The sequence below is a fragment of the Amphiprion ocellaris genome, chromosome 7 (genome assembly GCF_022539595.1).
Source record: "Amphiprion ocellaris isolate individual 3 ecotype Okinawa chromosome 7, ASM2253959v1, whole genome shotgun sequence".
In the NCBI taxonomy this organism is placed as follows: domain Eukaryota; kingdom Metazoa; phylum Chordata; class Actinopteri; family Pomacentridae; genus Amphiprion; species Amphiprion ocellaris.
This window is the reverse complement of record NC_072772.1, coordinates 3,947,127-3,969,154: the sequence shown is the minus strand read 5'-3', so window position 1 is coordinate 3,969,154 and position 22,028 is coordinate 3,947,127. Positions and strand designations below refer to the sequence as shown.

The 22,028-nt window shown below is 41.4% G+C and overlaps 1 protein-coding gene across 1 annotated transcript in view; it reads left to right on the top strand.

Moving 5' to 3' along the window:
- Positions 1–1,610: 1,610 nt before the first annotated feature.
- Positions 1,611–22,028, top strand: part of ppm1lb (protein phosphatase, Mg2+/Mn2+ dependent, 1Lb) — a 53,342-nt gene continuing 32,924 nt past the window's right edge. The window contains exon 1 of the mRNA XM_023291140.3: positions 1,611–2,527. Within this exon, the coding sequence (XP_023146908.1) occupies positions 2,129–2,527 (399 nt within the window). The 5' untranslated portion in view covers positions 1,611–2,128. The remainder of the gene's footprint in view (positions 2,528–22,028) is intronic.

Here is a 22,028-nt window from a genome sequence, read left to right as displayed (position 1 = left end):
GCGACAGAAAAATAATCTGCAACAGTTTTGATATAGTTGAATCAATTTCTGATTGATCACTTTTCTAAAGCAAATGGAAAATGCCATATTTATAAGAAAAATGGGCAAAATTGTAAATAATGCCAATATTTAAAATAAACAGTATTTTTCTTAACTGTAAATTGCTCTTTCATCATGTATGACCATAAAATTACACTGTGTAAATGTACTTTAATCAACAAAATCATTGTTATTTTACAGTATTTGCAGTAATTTTCCATTTTTTAATGCTACAGAATTCCAGGGTTTTTCACTTTACAGTGCATAGAGAACCTGATCTCATCGAATGGTCAACACACTTCTGACAACAGAATCCTAGCTGTATTCATTTTCTGGCACTACTGCTGCCAGATTTTTCTTTCTTTCATCTGTTTAAATACTAAACAGATTAAAGAAGTCTCCTGTAATCCACTGACCACAAAATTACACTGTTTAAGTTTATTTAAATCAACAGAATCATTATTTTGCATTATTTTATTTTATATTGTTTTATTTTATTTTTTATGTTACATATTTATATACAGTTATATATTTATTATTACTATTATTATTACTATTAGTATTGTTATTATTATTATTATTATTATTATTATTATTATTATTATTATTATTATTATTATTATTATTATTATTATTATTATTATTATTATTATTAATAATAATAATAATAGTAACAATTTTATTATTATTTTATTTTAGAGTTTTTATAGTTTTTGATGGCAAAATACCAACATTTTCTGGCACCACTGCTGCCAGTTTTTTTTATTTATTTCTTTATTTTTTGTTCCTTTGTTTTACTCAGTGCATAGAGAATCGGCTCCTGTTACAGAGAACAATGAAACACAATTAACTGCTCTGAATCTCACTTCATTTCCATTTTGTGATATGTGAAATATTGGCAGATAAATCCCACAATTAATAATATAAATCTTATTTGTGGCTACAGTTTGATATTTTAAATACTAAACAGATGGAAAGAAGTGTGATCCACTGACCACAAAATGACACTGTTTGCATTTATTTAAATCAGCAGAATCACTATGTAAATATATTTGATTTATTATTATTATTATTATTGATAATAACAATAATAATAATAATAATAATAATAATAATAATAATAATAATAATAATAATAATAATAATAATAATAATAATAAATTGATTAATTTATTTATCACCGTTTTCACAGTTTTTGATTACAAAACACCAGCTTTTTCTGTCACAATTACTGCCAGATTTTGAGATTTAGTTTTATTTTTTCTTTAAATTAATTAATTATTAAAGTGCATGAAGAATCTGCTGTCATGTTATAGGGAACTATGAAACACAATTAATTCCTTTATTTCCATAAGTGATATATCATATGTATCAAATATATCACGAACCGTATCAAATTTTGACAGTTAAATACGACTGCAATGATTAAAACTATATCACCGTGCCTTGTTTGTGGCTACATTTTGAATATATTAAATATAAAACACGACTTAACAAAGTCTGCTGTGCTTTTGTGTGCTCTACGCTAGAGACTTTACGAGCTGCACCTGAAGGCAGCACCGCCGTTTAGAGGAGCAGCAGCAGAGAGTCGCAGCCAGTGTGGCAGCTGGGAATGTGAAGGCTCCAGCACAGAGCGCTATTTTCAGGACTGGGAACAGCAGCAGGGCTGGCAGGGGGACAGGCTCTGCCCACAACTCTGCTCTAGCCAGCAAACTGGCTTAATTTGAAGTCCCAACGGGCGACCTACGTTTCTCCGCCCGGGGTGTCGGTGCTGTCGGACGGCGGCAGATGGTCAGCGGGCAGCCGTTGGTGGCTCACTGCGGGGCTGCTAAGAGCTAAAGAGGGGGAGACCCGGCGGCCGGAGCTCCGCAATCGTTCCCCGGTGGTCTGTGTCCTGACAGCTTCCTGCCTGGTGGTGTTTCTAACAATGCGGCGAAGTGTCGCCCCCGGTGAGTCAGTGTGAAACGCTCGGTTAAATGTGCCTGTTTCACCGCGAGCCGAAGCAAACGCGACGATGGAGTGAGATCCGCGGCGGGGGGGAGCGAGCGACACAACAACCTGCCGCGATTTCCTGCGTGTAAATAAATAAATGATAGAGGATACGATGACCCTGCTGTCCCTGCTAGGTCGGATCATGCGTTATTTTCTGCTCAGACCGGAGACCCTGTTCCTGCTGTGCATCAGCCTGGCTCTGTGGAGTTACTTCTTCCACACGGACGAAGTGAAGACCATCGTCAAGTCCAGCCGGGATGCGGTCAAGATGGTCAAGGGGAAAGTGGCCGAGATGATGCAGAACGAGCGGTTCGGAGGGCTGGACGTCCTGGACGCGGAGTTCGCCAAGACCTGGGAGTTGAAGAGCAACAACGTGGCCGTGTACTCCATCCAAGGCCGGCGAGACCACATGGAGGACCGGTTCGAGGTGCTCGCCGACATCGTCAACAAGAGCCACCCGTCTATTTTTGGGATCTTCGATGGCCATGGAGGAGAGGTGAGCGTGGTGCTGAGGCGAGGGGAAGAAATGGGAAAGCAGCATCATTAGTGTCTATCTCCATCTCATACAGGTGTGCACAGGGAGGCATTAAACTGAGCTGTAGGGCCCCAAAGTGTGTCTTAAGGTGCCTCAAGTGAGCTTCAATTGGGTATTTATAAGTGTTCTGTCTGGTCTAGTATAAACTGCTAAATTCTTTCTTTTTTGTCATCAAAAGCTGACAAAGTGGAACAGGAATCTAGGTTTTAATGCAAGTTTTACTCCTGCAGAAAAGACTAAAATTGATTTCTACCTTGCATGTTATTCTGATTAAACACAAATTGATTCATGAAGGCTAATAGAGGTCTTTAAACTTCATTTTACAACAGATTGCACTTTATAGCCGCTGTCATGTCAGCTGATATTACACTCGATTGCTGCTTATTCCCCTTACAAGTTTTCAATTGAATCATGACAAATTAGGTGACACACAACAAGGCTGGTGATACTAAGGAACCCGAGAAAGCAATCAGTAATTCAGCCTGTAGTCTTTGTGTAAAATAACAGAATAAGGCCCCTAATGTTTTTCTACAGCTTTGCACACATCCACACTGTTTTCCTTAAATTGCAAGGGAGCTGAATCGTCTCTGTTTCCAGCTTAAATCACTCCAAAACTCATCTCTCATGTTTTTTTTTTTAGGCCAGAACAATCGCACATTCCCCAGGGTCTGAAATGGTTGTTGTTGGAAGGAGAAGGATGAACTCAAATTTCTTCAGAGTTTTATGCACAACTAGCTGAGCACAAATGAGATGGGTCATCGATCACTGATCTGCTGGTCACTGTCCTCCCCCATGTCGATCTTCTTTCTTTCTACTTCCTCGGTGCAAACTAATGTTGACATCAGACACAAGAGCATCAATGTGGCATCGTGTTCAAGGCGTCAGCAGTTTGACAAAGCCTTTTAAAAAGTTGTCAGTAAACGACACAAAGAGCATTTGAGCTGAAGCCTCAGTCAGATGGGAACATGAAAACACTGATTCATTATGAAGTCATAGCATGCGTACAGTGGCATTGTTTCGTAGGACTTCAACCAAGCCCCTCAGCTGACAGTACTGATTCAACAGAGCCTCACAGAAAACACAACTGCTAACTGTAACCGACTGGAGACCCCATTTTCTCATCTTCAGCTCCAGCATTAAACGCTGCACGCTGTTTGATCGGCCACTTCTGGTCGCTGAGGAGCTCCACGCTGCTTTTGACAGCCTTCATTCTGAGTCTGACTGCTGTGGTCTGATTGAGGCAGGATGATAACATGCTAAAAATAGGCAGCCAAAGGCACAGAGGTGGCTGTTCTTTTAGGGGAAATTAAATTTTAGGCCGCGGTGCTGACTGCTGCAGCTTTTGACCAAAAGTGGTCATTGGATTGTTTTTCCCCTGCGGCCTTTTTTCTCCTCGTTGATTCTTCCCCTCTGTGGAGTTCATTTTTAGAGATCAGTGATCTAACCTGTTAGCCCCGCCACAGCTACCACACATATGCTTAAGGGACTTGAAGAAATAAATCTAAATATATGTTTATCTGATGGAAAAATGAGGAGAAAATGAGTGGGAGAGCCTCAGTGATGAGTTTAAGAGCAGGAAGAGACGGTTAGGATTCGCCTATGTATGCGAGCATCTGTTTTATCACTGCATGTCCATGGGCAACAATTTGGTCTGTTTTCATTCCCACGCCCTCGTTTGAAGTGTGTGAAATGGTTGCCAGACAGCAGCCTTCAGAAACAACTTCTCTGTTTACTGAATTTAGTTTTAGTTTTTTACGTAGCCAAAGGACATTGAATAAAGTAGAGGGATGCTGTGTGGCCCAAAGCAACACCAGGAATACAGACTGCCTCAGCTGGCTAGTGAGTGAGGTGTCAGACACATGCACTCTGCACGTCTAAACCACGTACACGCTCATTAAAGCAGCGTCGGACCCGTGTCAACATCTATCTCACATCCAAGACTTTGAATTAACATCAGCAGGCTTTGGATGCCGTTTACAAATCCTGTAAATGTTAGAAATGTAAAATACATCATCACTTGGGTGTGAGCGTGCCATCAAATTAGAGCAGGGGGAAACCGCAGGGGAAGAAGTAGTAGATCCAGTTGCATTCAGGGCTGCAACTAACAAATGTTTCTTTTTATAATAAATCAATTTTGTGGATAATTTTTTTGATTAATAACAGAAAAAACGTGACTTTTGCAAACTGCTTGTGTCATTAATATTCACTTAACTATAACTTTAGGCTAACAAAAGCTGGTAGTACTTGTAAGTGAGAGTCTGGAAATAGGCTACACTACCAGTGAAAAGTTTGGACACGTCTTCTCATTCAGTGGTTTTCATTTAATTATCTTATATATTGTAGATAAATACTGAAGACATCAAAACTATAAAAGAATACATATAGAATTGTGTTCTAAACAAAAAAGTGTTAATCTTCAATATTAATCTACAGTGTAGAAAATAATACAAATAAATAAATAAATTTTATACATTTTGCTGAAAAAATTGCTTCAGTAATTCATTTGCAAAATCATGGGCAAGACTGGTTACAATATGTAATATTACTTCTTCATTTTATCTTTCTAAGCTTACAGAAGATGTTTTTCTCCTATATGTTCTCTCTCATGTTCTGAATACAACAAGCATGTGCTTGAAAAGAGTGCAGGCTGTAAATTGAGGTTTTAAAAAGTAGGATGTAATTGCTGTATCTTCACACTGACAGGCAAAACAGATGCTTTCGTGCCACAAAATAGTTGAGAAGATCAATATCATCACATTAGCATGAAGGCAGGAAATGGGGAAGAAAGCCGAGCTGCTTTCAAAAACAGTAAAACTCTTTTTTTTTTTTAGTGTTGATCTGCATTCACAGCATGTTCGGGGGTTGATTTGAATCCTGTGATGTGAGTCCAGCAGGTTGGAGGATAGAAAGTTGATGAAGAAAATTGAATCCTTCATGAAGTTTGTCACTGTTCTACTCAGTGTAACCAATCAGTTTACTACCAGATGAATCATCAGTCAGTGCTAGATAACATCTGGAAATCTCCTCTTTTCTTTGCACCAAACACCCACTCGCGCACAACAACGCAAATTCAATTTTCCGAGTGTTTAAAATCGGTGCTTAATGCGGGCATATCCGGCGGCAGTCTCCGTCATATTAGATGTTGGCTCAGTGAGGGGATTTATCTGTTAAATGGAGATTGATTTTTAGCTGACACATGGGAATAACCTGCATGAAAGTGATAACCCTGGGCTCTCCATCCATTTAACAGCAACATGAGCCATTTGTTCCTTACTGGGATGTGGAGAGTCAGCCGTGCTTCGCCCCTCCCTGTCTCGCTGTCAGGTTGTAGCTTCGGGCGCTGCAAAATTACCTTAACTGTAGAGTACAAAGAAGACATTCACCATGAGCCTGTTTAACTTGAGTGCAGGGGCTGTTTCTCTCTGTCTGTTTTGCCATCCTTTTTAACTTCTGTTCTGTACATTTCTTGTTCCATCCTGGCTCACTCTTTCATGTGGTTTCGATCGGTGCTGTTTGTTTGCAAGTGGGTTGTGATAGATATGTTTCCTAACTGAAAGAGGCGACAAGAGAGCAGAGAAGTACACGAAACACCAGAACCACAGGGATGACGACCGCTTTGAGAGGGCTTCTCTTCATCTTTGTCCATCTCTTAGCTTGTCCTTAGTTCACCTTTTCATATTCAGGTTGAATTGCCATTTAATTTCTAGCTTCATTATTCATTTCTTGAAGTACAGAGTAGACAGGACATTTGCTGCAGCATAATTCACCTTCCTTTTAAAATCAAGGACATTTTACAGTCAGTAAGGCTGGTGTGTGAACTTGTGGTATTTTAATATGTTTCTGTGCATGTTTGCATTTTACTCCAGGACCAGGAGAGTGGGTTATGTACTTTAGATAGCAAGGAGTTTGAATTCCTCCTGAGCTCATACTCACTGACTGGAGAGATGAAAGAAAGACTCGGCATGTGACTAATTGCACTGTTGGCATTACAGGATTAGAGAGAGAGAGCAAACGAAGAGAGGGAGAGTGGGAAGATCAAGGACACCAACATGAGCCTGAGTGTATGAATATGTGTGTGTGTGGGTGTGTGTGGGTGTGTGTGTGGGTGTGTGTGTGTGTTGCAAGCTTGCAGAAGAAGCTGTTTTCTCCTTCATGGATGTTGACGGTTCAAATGGAGATGACAGGGGCAGTTTGGTGTTACATTCCAGAGAGAGACGACTTCACTGTGAGACTGAAATGCAAAAAGCCTATCAGGAACACACACCTGCTTCACACTATCTGTGCTCTCTGCAAGTTTATAAAATTGACTTCACGGGCACTTATTTTGAAATAAATGACATTAGCTAAACAAATTGAAAAGGAAAACTCTGAAATTTTAAAGCAGCTGTGGTCTGTGTTTTTATTTTGACAACGAAGCACTAATTTTATCACCTCTGTAGAGCTATTATAGTGTCTTTTGGGTCAGTGTTTTGGTTTTCTGTTTCTCAGTTTTACTGTTTCAGTTCACTTCCACTGCTCTCATCAGCACTGCTTCTGGCAACACTCCACTGTGAACTACCTAACTAGCACCAATGGCAGATGGACACAGTAAACATCTAGCTGGTGAAGAGACTGATACTTCCTTGAAATTGAATTAATGAAAATACTGCCAAAGTGTCTGATAAATCTGTTTTAACAGGTTTATGGACAGTAAATAAAAGTTTGTCTCATCTGGCATCTGAGAATCTTGCATCTACGATTTTGTTTGGGAGGGGGTTGTCACTTTATTTATCATATTTAATGTTCTGCTTTCATGAGAACTCGGCTTGGTAAATAATTAACCTGGAAAGTGCAATTCAAAACATCCTCTAATAGGAGCTGGCAGTTAGGCCATTCTTGTTGCACTGATTTTGACTTTCACAAAACGGCATTGACTAACTGCCCATTAAAACCTGTTCAGTTGTTGCTCTTTGATTTGTGCTGAAAAGCTGCGTCAGTTCATGAATCGTATTTGAGAGATAGGCAAAAATTTTGTATGCATGGTTGTGCACCGTGATCATTTAATAGCATATGTTATTCCCACCTGTTTGGTCATTTAGAGGCTACAAGCAGATGAATCTGACGTCTTTGACTCTTTTTCAAGCAGCGTCGGACAGCTGTTCAGGGTGTCTTTCCAGCTTCTTGCTAAACAAAGATCACAAGGTGATTTATTGGAAGTTCCTTCTGCTGATGCTGTACGGTCGCAAAAATTGCTTTATTATGTCGTTTGGCCTGCCTGTTTTTCCAGTTTTAGCCACAAATAATTCTAGAGTGGATTTCTGTATTCTTTTTGCAGCATGCTCCCTGTGCACACTACACTACACGCACGCACACACACACACACACACACACACACACACACGCACACACACACACACACACACACACACACACACACACACACACACACTCGCACCTCTGTGAATATATAAGCAATCGCTAGGTGTTGGGCTGGAACATTTTAACACTCTACCACACAGCTCATTCCTCTGTATTAACTATAACACAACATTGTATAGAGTGAATTTGGTTCATGATCTTACATCTACAAGAGACTCGATTCACCACCTGACTCAGGCTGAAGCATCAACAGCACAGGTTTATTCACACACACACTGAGGAATCCATGAGTAGGACTGAATTTCTGGCTGCTCCAGCCGTAAGCTCTGCACTTTGACTGTAAAAACAAGAGAAATACATACAATGAGGACCAGTAAAATTGCTCATTATCAATATTATCCTCCTACCCACTTCTGTCATTTGTGGCGAAAGCCAACGCTCAACATTTCCCTTGCAGTTGAGTGAAGCGGAAAGTGGAGAGAACACGGGAGGTCATGTACTGTTGGAAAAATACTTGTGAAGCAAAGAAGAGACCAGAGAGCTGGAGAGCTCTGCCGAAAAGTCCTCTGACCTTTTGGTAATTCGTCCCGGGTGGTGAGGTTTGCTTTTCTAGCAGTGAGTGGACTGTCAACGAGCGACTGAGGATTCAAGGAGTGAAACGCAGCAAATAAATGGATGAATGGGGTTGCTGCCTGCCGACCAATCTAAATGTTTAGCCCCGGAGTAAACATCTGTAATCTCTTCTTTTCCACCACCATCCTTTTTTCCATTAAATAAATGTGAGGCTCCTGACTGTAATAACATTTTTCGCCTCTGTGCGTCTTTTCCCGTTAAAACCAACTCCTCTCTTTAAAAGATAAGAGCATTTAGTGAGTTAATAAAAACATGCACTTCTCAGGTTTGATAGGTGTTTATGTGTGTGTCTGTGTGACAGGTTTGTGTGTGTGCGTGTGTGTGTGTGTGTGTGTGTGTGTTTGCCAGCAGCATGTCGTGCCAGATAAGTGCCTTCTTCAGCCTCAGTGTGCCATCCTTCCCTGCTGGCACTGGCTGCTCAATAATTTAACACCTTCTCCGTCAAACACTTGTGCTAAACCCCCTTGACTAAATATACACCTCCTTGAAGCAGAAGGAAGGCACAAGGTCATTGTTCACTCACACCCATCACATCACACTGTGTATGTGCAGTTTTGTGGGAGGAATTCTTGTCTGGAAAGTTGTTTGTGAAGTTTGAGCACTGTGTTGTTTAGCTTCCCTTTGTCCTCCTCCACTTTCCCCACTTTTCGCCCAGTTTGAGCTGACATGGGGCTGAAGGGTGGGTTTGGTAACGGAGCTGCTGTGTTTGGTTGCCAATCCCCTCCCCTCTTGTCACCCCATCACCCTCTTTTCACCTATTTTCCCCACCTCCCTTTGTCACCTTATCCTCCTCTCCAAAGGGACACTGGCAGTGAATGAATGGACCACAAAATCTCCATCTTCAAGTCCATGTCAACCTGCTGTCTCCCCATTATAGCGTCTCCCCTGACCCCACCGTGTGCACACTGTCTCAGCTGCACTCCACGCTCGGTTAGTCAAAGTGGTGCACTAACATACTCCCTCATGTGATGTTTTGCCTTTTTTAAATGCCAGGCATACGGATTGTGTTGGAGGTGTAGGTTTAAAATCCAGCTTGAGACGTTATAAAGCTGCAAGTCTGGCGCTGAATGCATAATGCTCGCCTACAGCAGCCCTGTATCTGTTCATACTAAGCAACGCTATGTAACTATGCTTCTACGTGTGTTTTTGCTCTGTAGCTGATTAAGAGTTGCTTAATCTAATCACATGGCTGGGGTTGACTAGGCTGCTCAGTCTAATCTACACTTTGTTTTGAAAGGGGGGCATTCTTCACTTACATGGCAGTTATATAAAATGCTGAAATGAAAGAATGCTTGTGCAGTATCGTCTACGATTTGCATCCAACTCCAGGAAGCTGAGTCTGCATGTGAGCGCCAGCTACACAATTGTTTGTTTGTCTGTGTGTGATTGAGAAAACAGATGAGTCAGTTGGAGTTTGCCCGCTCGCTGTCTTGGCAGTGAGGGACGACAGGAGAAGAATGTCGGCTGAAAGAAGGTAACGAGTTGCAGATGTTAGCGACACTGGTGAGATTGTATGTGCAAAGAGACTGAGCGATGATTTTCGTAATGCTCACAGTAGTGGTTCTTTCTCTGTTTGCACCGGCCACAAGGAGCTGTGGGTACAGCAGGTGCATCCAGGTAGAAGAAAACAAGCCTCTTGGGTGTGTTAGTCTGCCACTTGCTTATTTACTCAGAAGTTGGACAAGCTGCCTTAGACAATTTTGACATTTCTAAGGCCTCTCATAATAAAGCACATAATGGAGGCTTCGTTTTCAGTTGTAGAATGTGAACTCTGTTCTAACTTTATTTCAGTAAATATTTCTGCCCACATGTTGGTGTGTATGTTTCAGGTTAGCTTGCTGGAGCTGGTCCGCCCCACACACGTGCTGCACAGCCGTCCAGCCGTGGATCCATCCAGACAGGAGGAATGCAGCTGATATGAATGTTTGATATTTACACATGGTTTCTATTCACGAGAATAACTGTGAGCTACAAACCTTCAAATAACCTTTGCGGTGAACCAATCCTGAGCCAGGTTGTCTTTAATTTACACCGTAACAAAGGCTCAGGGGATATGAGAAAGGCTCGGACTCCACAGAATGCCATTAATTTGTGCTTGTGATTAAAATTAGGAGGCAGACGGATCTTGCGTGCACGCACGTGTGCGTGTTCAGCATTCATTCTCAGACCAAAGCATGTGTGATTGCTTGTATACCAGGGTCCTGCTGGCCTTCTGCCATGTACTGTTGATTATGGCCCTATGAGATTTATGATCCTACAGCAAGAGATTTTTCACCCTCTTTCTATTTCCTTTGTGGTCCCTTCCTTTATACGGGATACTTACTGGGAAGGGTGGGGCCATCTAACACTGGTGAGGCTTTCTGGTGAACCACTACCACCAGGGATGAGGTGGAAGAGTGAATGAAAAGGATAAACAGGGTTAACATAAAGATGGGCAAAGAAGCAGATTGAGAGTTATTTGTAAACAGATTGAAAACAAAGTCCACATGTTCATTAGAATAACTGCAATAAATAAACTTAATCTTCCAATGGGATTTCAACTTGATTCCAATCTGGATTTGTCTGACCTTTTTGTTTGTAATCCTAAAGCATGCCAACAGGGGCTGAGGCCACAAGCAGAAGGGCTGAGGGTAAACCCTGCACTTAGTCACATTCTCGTCGGAAATATCTACTGGCTGCCCAAGCTTTATGTTTGAGGCGTCCAGAGAAATTGTTGGCCTCATTAAAAGAAATCAGAAATGAGTTGTTCACATGCTCTGACCTTAAATAAGCCTTTTACAGTGGGATTAAGTTCTTGCTGATATGAAATTCTTGGCTGGCTAGTTATCTGGTTTTAAATCATCATTGTATTGTATCTCATTATGCACCAGTAATTTATGCTAATGTTGGAATTAAAACATACAGCACTTGGATGGTTTACAAGGTGAATCATGACACATTTTTTTAAACCTTCTGTTATTGCAGAACAAATGCAAATGTTTTAACCCAGTGCCATACATCATCTTCACAAGTAAATCTTCTGCTGCTTTTAAAATGAAGCCCCGATTTAAAACAAAACATATAGGAATGGAGAGCGCAAGTCAGGCAGCAAGGTTTCTGATTCTAGGGCTGCAGCTGATGATCATTTTCATTATTGATTAATAGGTCAAAATGTCAGAAAAGGTTTGAAAATGTCAGTGTTCATTAAAGATTTTCAAATTGCTTCTTCTAGCAGCAAGTCCTCACATTGGAGACGCTGGATCCAGAGAAGGTTTGGTATTTTTTGTGTGATTTGAATCAGTTAATTAATTCCTTATCAAAGCACTTTTTTGACAAATAATTCTTGCATTTTCTGATGAAACACTTCGAATAGTCTTGGCTTCAACCTCCATCTCAGATTTTCTTGACATGCTACGGCCTTTGCAGGTTATTGCATTAAAGATGGTTACTGGAATAATGTGAACTAAACTGTGGTTGTGTAATTTACGTGACTTCAAACCACCATTGGTGCACTGCCAAACAGGACAACAGCACTGTTTAAACTTTTTAGGCACTTTAGATGTTTATATTCTTATCAATAATGTTGGACAATCAAGGGCGCATTTAGAGCACCGTAACCCAAAATATACAGCTAGAGTCATGAAGACCTATCTTCAGCAGTAAGAAGAACGTGGAATCTTGCCACACAGAGTGAGGCCCCTGCAGAGCCCTGATCTCAGCATCATCAGTCTGGGATTACCTGACATGACAGAAAAAGCTGAAATCTATAGCAGAACTGTAGCAAGTTTTCCTAGATGCTTGCAACAACCTTGGAAAAAAAAATGTATACATGGGAACTGATGTTGTTTAGAAGCAAACTTTGTCAAGCCAAGTATTTATTTCATTTTGTTTAGGTCTATCCATTAAGATTTTGGGTGTTTTTTCCTTTAGTGTGCTGTACATGTAAAATATCAGTACATTTATAAAGCCCAAAGTGTATAACAAAGGGAGTTGCTCTTTCCCACAGAAACACTTGTTCTTACTTGGTGAAACACCTCATTTGTAACTGAATAGTTTCTTCTGCAATTTATATGCGTTGTCATGTAATACATTTTCATAACACCTGCTGAGCGGCAAGTTTGGCACACCATCAAACAAAGTTCATCTTCCTAAAGTCTGACATTTTTCCTGACTAGAGCCACTTTTGGTAGAACCACATCCCTTTGCCTGTTCTAAAATAAACAAGCTATGGCATGTAACCAATGATGAGCTAAGATGCAGGGTGAGAACAGATGCTGCAGCAATGTACAGTGTGAAAACAATAATGAGTTTTTGAGCATTAAAGCATGTTCTAGTGGGCCTCAAAAGTAAAATTGGACACCTGAAAATGCATGTAATATGGGCTCTTTAATGCACTTTGAATGAGGTTACGAGCTATTTTTGAAAAGCATGCTCATTTTGCTTTTAGTACCTAAAACTTTAACACACTGCTGTGTATACTTCAGATGCAGTGTATTGGTAAATGGGTCTCGGTTTAAGGAGCTTTTTAACGGAGGTTTTGACGCTGATGATGACTTTGGATGGATGGGAAGTTTTTAGGCAGATAAGCAGGGTTGGTAATTGATTAGTGTGGTGCAGAGGAAGCTTATAGTGATGTGAGCTCATGCTAAGAGCTCAAGGCTTGTAGGATCCCTACTCTCTTCCTGAGAGTGCCTCTAAGCTGAGGCTATAAGGAGTGGAAGAGACAGCAGGGCAGGTTAGATTTACACTAATCCCACTGGGGAGATTGGGACAAAATTTGCTCTGTGGGTTCTTTTCTCCATCATCCCTCTTCCAGTCTTCTGTATGTTTTTATTTTTCATTAATTCTTCTCTCCTTTTCTGTTAGAGCTTTTTTGAGGTTTTTTTGTATTTCCCTGTCTCACTTGTGTGCGTGTGTGCGTGCGTATGTGTGTGTGTTCCAGTATATCCAGTACCTGCATGCGTTAGTTACCCCGAGAAGTCTGAATGTTGCCCTCTTCTTGGGTTGGTTTAATGAGCTTATCCAGCAGCAGAGCTGGCAGCTATACTAATGCTCCTCAGAGGAGGAGAGATGCTTTATTGAGGTTGAGAGGAGAGGAAAATGATGGCATGGATGAGAAGTGCCCTTAGTTGGAGGAAGGAGAGAGGACGACAGAGGGGAAGAGATGCTGAGATGAGAGAGACTGACAGAGCAGCAGAGAAATAAAAATGCTACTGGCTTACAGAAGTAGAAGTGAAGATAGTGGAAGAGGGAGCTTAAAGCTGCTGTTTGGAGGTGGAGAAAAGGCGGGGAAGAAGTTATTTCTTTCAGACGAGATGAGGATAAAAACGGCTGACTGCTGAGAGGCTATGCCTCACTCGCAGCCTAAAGATTTTCTAGGGCTGCAGCACAAGTCCTGTTAGTCAGAAAGCACCTTGTATGTGTAGATTCAGAGACTTAAAGAATTTGTTTGGAGAACATAGCTGACAGACAGAGACTAAACATAGTGTAATGGCACAGCAAACTGCGAGTTAGATTGTGTACGAGAATGTCTGGGAAAATTTGCCATCTTTTGATCCTAAGTCTGCCAGGCTGAAGGCCATGGCACCATGGGGCAGTTCCTCCCCAAAGAAGGAATGACATACTTTTTCCACCTCTTTGGTCTGTTTTTCATCTTCTGGCTCACACTTGCTCTCTGTCTCTGTTGACCTTTCCTTACAGTAACTGTCTGCCCCCCCCATATCTTCACCGACTCCTCTTCCTTCCGCCTTACCTACTCTTCTCTCTTTCTGATCTGCCTCATGATCTCTTTTATCCTCAGAAATCAAAGTCTGTCGTTCACCCTCGGTGTCTTCAGGTTAGTTCTGCCACTGGAGTGCAACTGGAGATGTGTGTGAGAGGAAGCAGGAACGGTGAAGGACACAACTTCTTCCTCTGAATCACACATCTGACTGGTCTGTTGTACTGCTGAGGATTTAAGAGATACTTTAGGTTATGGCTGTTTATTACTGGCTGCTGTCCCTCCCTGTATGGTGAAATGTTTAGCTTACTGTCAGTTTGTACTGAGGCAGATATTTCCCTTTTTGTTGGAGGTGTCTGAATTTGGCTTTGCGCTTTCTCCATTCCTTTTTTCATGTCTTCTCTGACCTTTTGCTCTACTACCTTATGTATCTCTCTCCACCTTGCTATATCTATTTTTCCTTCGTCTCTTTTTCCACCTTGGTCTCCCTCCCCTTCGTCCTCCCCTCCCTCCCCTCACCCGCAGAGTCACCTTATCTCTCTGCAGTCTGTCTGACTTATTTATCACTGCTCTGAAATATTAAAGAGTCTGCTGCCTCTAGTCCTGAGGGGGAGTCCACGGCTTTTACTTACAGCACATGCATGTGCAAACATATAGACACGCAACATAAATCACAGAGTCCTCTGAAGATGGCACACACTCTGCAGTGCCACACTGTGCACAAAGAGTTTCCTTTGTGTTCCTGGAGACTGACAAACTGCACAATGAGCTTTGACAAATTGTGCTCCTTTTTGACCATGTAGCTACATGTGTACTGTCAGAAAGACTTTTAACGTGTGTGCTTGAGTGATTTCTAGTCAGTGGGACACATGGTAGTTCCAGGACACTAATTAGCATTAGTTGATCTTGGAGAACAAGGGAGTCCTGACTCATATGAACAAGTGGAATAACTGCTGTTGGTGGCGCCATGGAAACTGAAGACTTTATTTCAGGGACTGAAAAAAGCTCCAAGTTTGCTCACACACTACTTTATTCTACAAGAAGTAAGGGCGTCAGTCTGCTGCAGCTAAAGTGCTTTGTGGATAGCTAAACAGTGAATGAGATAGATAGAACGGCCTGCCTGCATGCCTTTATGATGTCGGATTTGGGGCGGCAGTTGGCAAGGTCTGTGGGGGTGAGACAACATGCTGGGTTTGAACTTTCACGCAGACTACATCCACACTAATAAGCTCTCATTTTAAAACACAGACCTTATCCTATGCATGTATGCATAGCATCCACACGACTCTGCAGTTTTAGGGCCTCTAAAATGGAGAGTGAGGAAATGCCGCTGACTTTCAGTTTGAAAGCTCCAGTGTTGCGTTTTGGACGGGCTGATGCAGACACCAGTATTTGCTTTCTGTTTGTGTTTTAATTAGGATTACATGTCGTGTCCTAATTCATCGCACTTGTGTCTTGTGACCTGTCTCTGGAACTATACAAAGACATCAACCTTGACTACCTTTAGTTAATCCAATATGGATAACAAGCCTTGTTTACTTTGGTGTCTCAGCTAGCAGCTGTTGTGCATTTCAGGAAATCTGTGGTCTTACTTTTCACCGTTGCTGTGCTCCCTCTGTGGTATTTCTACAACTAAACAACCAACCACCTGCTTCACTTTAACACCAGCATTCTCATACCCTTGTATGTTGGTTATGTGATCTGTGTATTCATGCATGTTGGTATGCATGGACATCATGGATACGGAAGATGTTCGTCTGGACGTTGATGGATTTTGCTTTAGAACACCATTTCAAAATGAAAACTTGTTAGTGTGAATATAGCCTCAAACTCTAAAAAAAAAGTCTCTTCATACCACTATTAATGCCAAATAAAAACAAATTTGGCCTCAAATTACTGCTTTCATTTCTTTCTTGCAGGTGTTAGTATGAATGCAACTTTTGTTTTTTTAACAATATATGATAAAATTGAAAATTCTACAGTTTAAAGGCATAAAAATGTGCATCTTGAACCAATATATTCTGACTTTTGCTCCTTATTATGAGTCACCACAAACAATGCATCACATGCTTCCCATGTTCCTCGTTTCCAACTTCCTGCTTCCTTGTGTGTTAAAGTCCCTGCAGCAAGTTTGACAAGCTTTCTCCAGAAGAACACATCTTTATATAAAGATACTAAATTTCCCCCTCTTTTTTGAATGCTTGTGATGGTTGACCCTTGCATACCTTGTTATTATCCAACGTTAGATATGCTGGCTCCAAACTAAAGGAAAGATGCTGCTGATTTTTGAAGCCAGTTTTCATCTTGAGATCAGTCATTGCTTCAGAAACATTGGGGTGAGGTCACAGTTCTTACATGCATGCTGTCTCTTTTTGTCTTTGATGGTGTATACTGCATAGGCAGCTTGATAGATGTGCATGGCCTGTACACAAACAGACACACAGAGAAGGCCAGTCTCACGCTGACTTTCTATTCTTAGCGGACAGTCTCTTGGGGCCAGTGGTGTCTAAGGCTGGGAATGGTAAGCAGGCCAGAGTGGAGTGGGTCTGCTCCATGATGGTACTGCACCTGCTGTGGAAACTGGGCTGCCTTGAGGACCCGTGGCCCGACGCCTGCTGGCTCCATCGCAACGCCCACATCCCTTGTTCACCAGGCATCACAAAAAATGTACAAGCTGTCAGGAGCTTCCAAACCAAAAGCAAACAAAAATGATTAGAAGCATTTTGATCCAAAATTATTCCCTACGTGGGCAAGCTTATTCAGCATATAAGCATCCAGTCAGTTTATTAGCTGGACCATACTGAAAGTGCAGTTGTTGGATGCTTTCCATGTGAAGCTTATTGAACGTGTCCAGCCCAAATGCCCACAGTATAGTTTTGAGCTACATTTAAGATTGTTTTGGAAAATGGGCACTGGATTTGGTGTTTGGCTACACATCCTGTCCTCGTTATGTTGGAACTTGGCTGTGCTGAAGTTTTGAACCATCATGGAGCAGTATGTGTCATCTTCCAACCTCATCATCTGTCATTAAACTATTTACCACTTAAATTAGCTTGACCTGAGGGAATTCAAAGTTGTATTTAAGCTATGAATAAAGGAAAATGAACATCAGTGGGGGTCATAGAGCCAATGAGAATTTTGTAGTGTTGCTTCCAGACCGTAGCTGATTCAATCGGTACCTTGTTTTCTTTTGCAGATTGAAAAAACGTTAGAAGACACAGTGATCCAGGATAAGATGTTATTTCTCAGAAATGCTCACAGACATCCACTGCCAGTATCTCTTCTGCCAGTGTGTAGGAAGAGATAGTTTTGCCTCCCACAAGCCTGTCACATAGACTGATGTGAGGCAGGCTCTAGCCCTGTCTCTGTCCTTGTATCTGGCGTGACTCACATGCTGAAAGTAGCTGCTTCTCTCAAGTTTACTCTTAATCACCCGCAGTCTTTATTGTTCCTGTATTCAGAGCCTCATCATCCAACGTCTTGAGATGCATAATAATCCTCATATCCAGAGTCTGATGTTTGGATCACGCAGTGGTCTATCCTCTCAGTGTGATGCATACCGGCGTGCACTCAGAAAAGCTTTTATTTCTGTCGGCAAGCTTTATGAGAGCAGCAGATGGAGTAGATGAGTATTGATTTTTATGAACGTCTGTATGTTTATCAGCTAGTGCATTTTTTTGTTTTTCTTGACACACACACAAACAGGAGTTGCATTGATCTCTGTGTGTGTTTTTCTTTCTTCCCACTGATGAATGGGAACACAGAGCTAGGGAGGTGCCAGGAAGCCAGTGTTTGGACGAGAGAAGGAAAGTCAGATTTTCAGCTTTGCATATCGCTGAATTATCAAGGCAGCAGAGATTAGGATTAGTGCTGCTGCATTATTTCATGAAGAAATGTGTGTATACATACCTGCAGACATCGTTGAAGTCTTTGGTGTAGCACTTGTATTTATGGCTGTCTTTAATTATGTTTTGTTTTTTTCTGCCACTAATCAGACTGAGATAGAGGAGGCAGGCAGTTTGTAATTAACATGAAAAACGCAACATTTGTCTCCACAGTGACGACTCTAGAAAGCAGGTGAGGTTAAGAAGGAGGTGGATGTAGATCATTGCACTGGAAGGGTGTCAAGGAGCAAGGCATAATTGTAAATGAGAAAAAAAAGGTGAGTAAGAAGTGAAGTAAGTGAAGCAAGTTATAGCTGTGAGCTGTTTGCAGGTGAAACTAAAGATAGGTGAGCAAGGGATGACACCGGCAGACTGCAGCGTTATTAAAATGAAGAGCCATCAGTTTATTCACACATTCATCTCCTGCAAAACAAATCAGCAGAAATCCAGGCGTCGCTCTGTTTCTTATTTATGGCTGCCCCAATTATAGGCCTACTGCCTGCTGCTTCTCAACGCGCTCTATGTGTATGGAAATGAGGTGCAAGTGCATGTGAAATATGGAACAGCTACTTTGCACCATATGCCCACTGTTGGGTTATTTTTCATGTCTTCAGTGTTGCTTAATTGAAAGAGTTGTTGTGCCAAAGAAGCCAGCTGTATGCAGATGAGACCAATCATGAATGGATGGACACAGGAAGGGATGAATGGAGTCCAGGAAGCTGTTGACTCAGGGTGGCGGAAGCAGCGCTTGGCGCTTGGAGTGTGCTGCAGTGTGCCTTGTGGTGGCAAGTCTTTCAGAGTGAACACAACAGCCACGACTTATTCTGCATCTCAATAATCATCAGGTGTCAGAAATGATTTCAAGAGCTGAAACAATAACTTCATTATTCCATTAGTCAGTATATTTTTTTTTAAAAGGGTTTATTATTGTTTCTGGAAGCTCAAAAAACAATTTCTTAAAATGTAAGAATGTTTTCGATTTGCTAAATTTCATATTACATTAAATATATAGGTAATCTTAATATCAATCTTTTAGCACTCTGGACATTCTAGTCAGCGTTTGTCAATAATTTTTTAAACATTTTATCAAATATATTATGTGCTCATTTTAGGAATATAAGACATAAAGAGAATTCAAAGAAAACATATCCAGGTTTTCGACTTAAGTTTTTAGCTTCTTAATTCATATTGATATTCACTTCAGCTGGGCAGACACAGATTGAGCCTCATTTCTATTGGTCTTGCTGGACTAATTTTAGAATCAACCTGAATTCCTGCATGATCAGTGCTTAGTTGCCCTTTAGTCGCATTTTAATTGTTGGACAATCAGATGAAGTTTGGTTTTGCTGTCTTGCAGTTTGTGTAGATCCATTTTCTGACATGAATGTTGTAAAAAGATCCATTTTAATCTTTGAGCTTGTTCTAACATGACCTGAGTAGTTTTTTATAGTACTGGTACTGCATAGGAGGCTTGCGGAGACTGTACTGTGTTATAAATCAAAAGGAGCTTCAAAACTATATTACTACATAATTCCATATGTGTTCATTCATAGTTTTGATGTCTTCAGTGAGAATCTACAATGTAAATAGTCATGAAAATAAAGAAAAAAACATTAAATGAGAAGGTGTGTCCAAACTTTTGACTGGTAGTGTATGTGCAGGCCATTATTCTTTTATTTACTTGCTTTTTATTTGAAGTACAATTAAAGTAGGTATTCAGTCTTTCTCTTATCTGTCTATGTTTCTGAGGATGTGGGCATCTTTCAGCTTTTTTTTGAATGGTCAGTGGAAATCGGAGGTTCAGTGTGACCACCTGTGTAATGCTGTAGCACAGTTCAATATTAGATGTTGGCTTGGATTGTCATCCACTTTTGCTCAGAAGAACTAACAGAGGACAAACGACAAGCTGGAGGAACAGTAGGCCAGTGTGTGTTCACTGCAGTATGTTAACAGTGACTTCCTTCCTTCCTTCCTTCCTTCCTGCCTTTCTTCCTTCCTTCCTTCGTGATTATTGTTCGATAAAACACTCACACACAAAGGTGGTAATCTGTAAACAGAAAACTTGGTTTGCTTTCTTCTCAAACTACAGCTTTGGTACCAACACTGAAAATTCTCTTATCTTGCATTTGCTTTTTTCATCTCTAAATCTTTGTGTTTCCTCCTCTGTAGATCTAACTGACAGTGCAAGACTTTGTACTCCATCTCTGTTTATTTTACTTTCATTTTCTCGCCATGCTCATGTTGCCTTTGTGCTTTGATAAGATAAGAGGATGTATCAGCCTGAAGAAACGGAGGGGGAGGCAAATAGCGAGAGAAGCGTTGAGTTGTAGGTTCAAGTCTTGCATTATGACGGCGATGCACATGCTATACAATCACCCTTTCAATCACAGCTAAGGAAAGTGAGGCTGAAAAGAACAAGAGCGAGGCTTCACTGAGAGTGAATGATGGTATCGCTTCATACGTGTGTGCTGTGCTCGCTGTGAGACAGAAATGCAAATTGATATTTCAGGTCGGAGGAGCTGAATGGCTGCAACACGTGTGCGTACGTGGGAGAGAAAGAGACCAAGAATGAGAGCAATGAGCCGTGAAGATGTAGGAGAAAAAGTCGGTGCGTGAAGATGACAAATGCACAATGACAAAAATCTTGAATCGTCTATCCACCACTGGTACCTTAATGGCTTCCTACCCACAAAATGATGGTGAGGGACAGTCGTATACCCACTCTAATGAAGTTGACAACATCAGCTTCCCACTAAAAGTCTACTAATGTTGTGTCTTTGAGGAGAAATGTAGCTTCAGTTATGGTCTTTTAATTATTTACTGATTTCTTAATGTCTTTTCTTTAACTCAGAGTGAGTTCAAGTTAATGTCTTTAATGGCTGAAGAAGGGCAGCTAAGGACTGACTGATAGTCCCTGTGCTTTGTGTGTGTGTGTGTGCGTGTGTGTGTGTGTGTGTGTGTGTGTGTGTGTGTGTGTGTGTGTGTGTGTGTGTGTGTGTGTGTGTGTGCGTGCGCGTGTATGTGGGTGTGTGTGTGTGCAAACATAGGTTTCAGCCACCTCATAAAAAGTCTTTTGCACAGATGCGATTAATCTACCAGGAGATCCGCTGTACCAATTAATCAACCGGGAAATGAGTGATAAGTGCCTTCAATCACAGGGGGAAAAACACACACTCCTTCTTAGACATCCATTTTAAGTGTGTGTGTGTTGTGTCTGTCTGTGTGTGTGCACATGGGGTGACAGACAGACACTAACATGGTTCATTAGCCTGTGATGAAAGACCCTGCTGTGGCAGCTCTCAACAATTCAGTATTCACAACGCTGTATTTGCATGTGGAAGGTTAGCATTGTTTAGGAATGCATCACCACAGTATGAGAAAGGTCTGTGTGTGTGTGTCTGTATGTGTGTGTGTGTGTGTGTGTCTACGTTTGCAATCACACTTGCAGGAAGAGAGGGGGCTGATGAAGCTTGCCACCCTGACTAGCGTATGAATATTTATGCAATTGATAGTGTCTGCCAGAGAGCGCAAGCTCCAGATAGTAGGAATACAAATAAGAACACTTGCCTTGTGTGTGTGTGTGTGTGTGTGTGTGTGTGTGTGTGTGTGTGTGTGTGTGTGTGTGTGTGTGTGTGTGTGTGTGTGTGTGTGTGTGTGTGTGTGTGTGTGTGTGTGTGGGCACAGTGGTAGATTATACGCCTGGGAGTACATGAGCATTTGGGAGGGTGTAAGATTGAGATAGATGTGTGTATGTGTGTGTGTGTGTGTGTGTGTGTGTGTGTGTGTGTGTGTGTGTCAGTGAGAGAAAGAAAGGCGTAGCTGACATTTACTTAGCTCTTCTCCTCTAGGCTTTTTGTGCTCCACATTCAAAAGAGGGAGAATAACACTC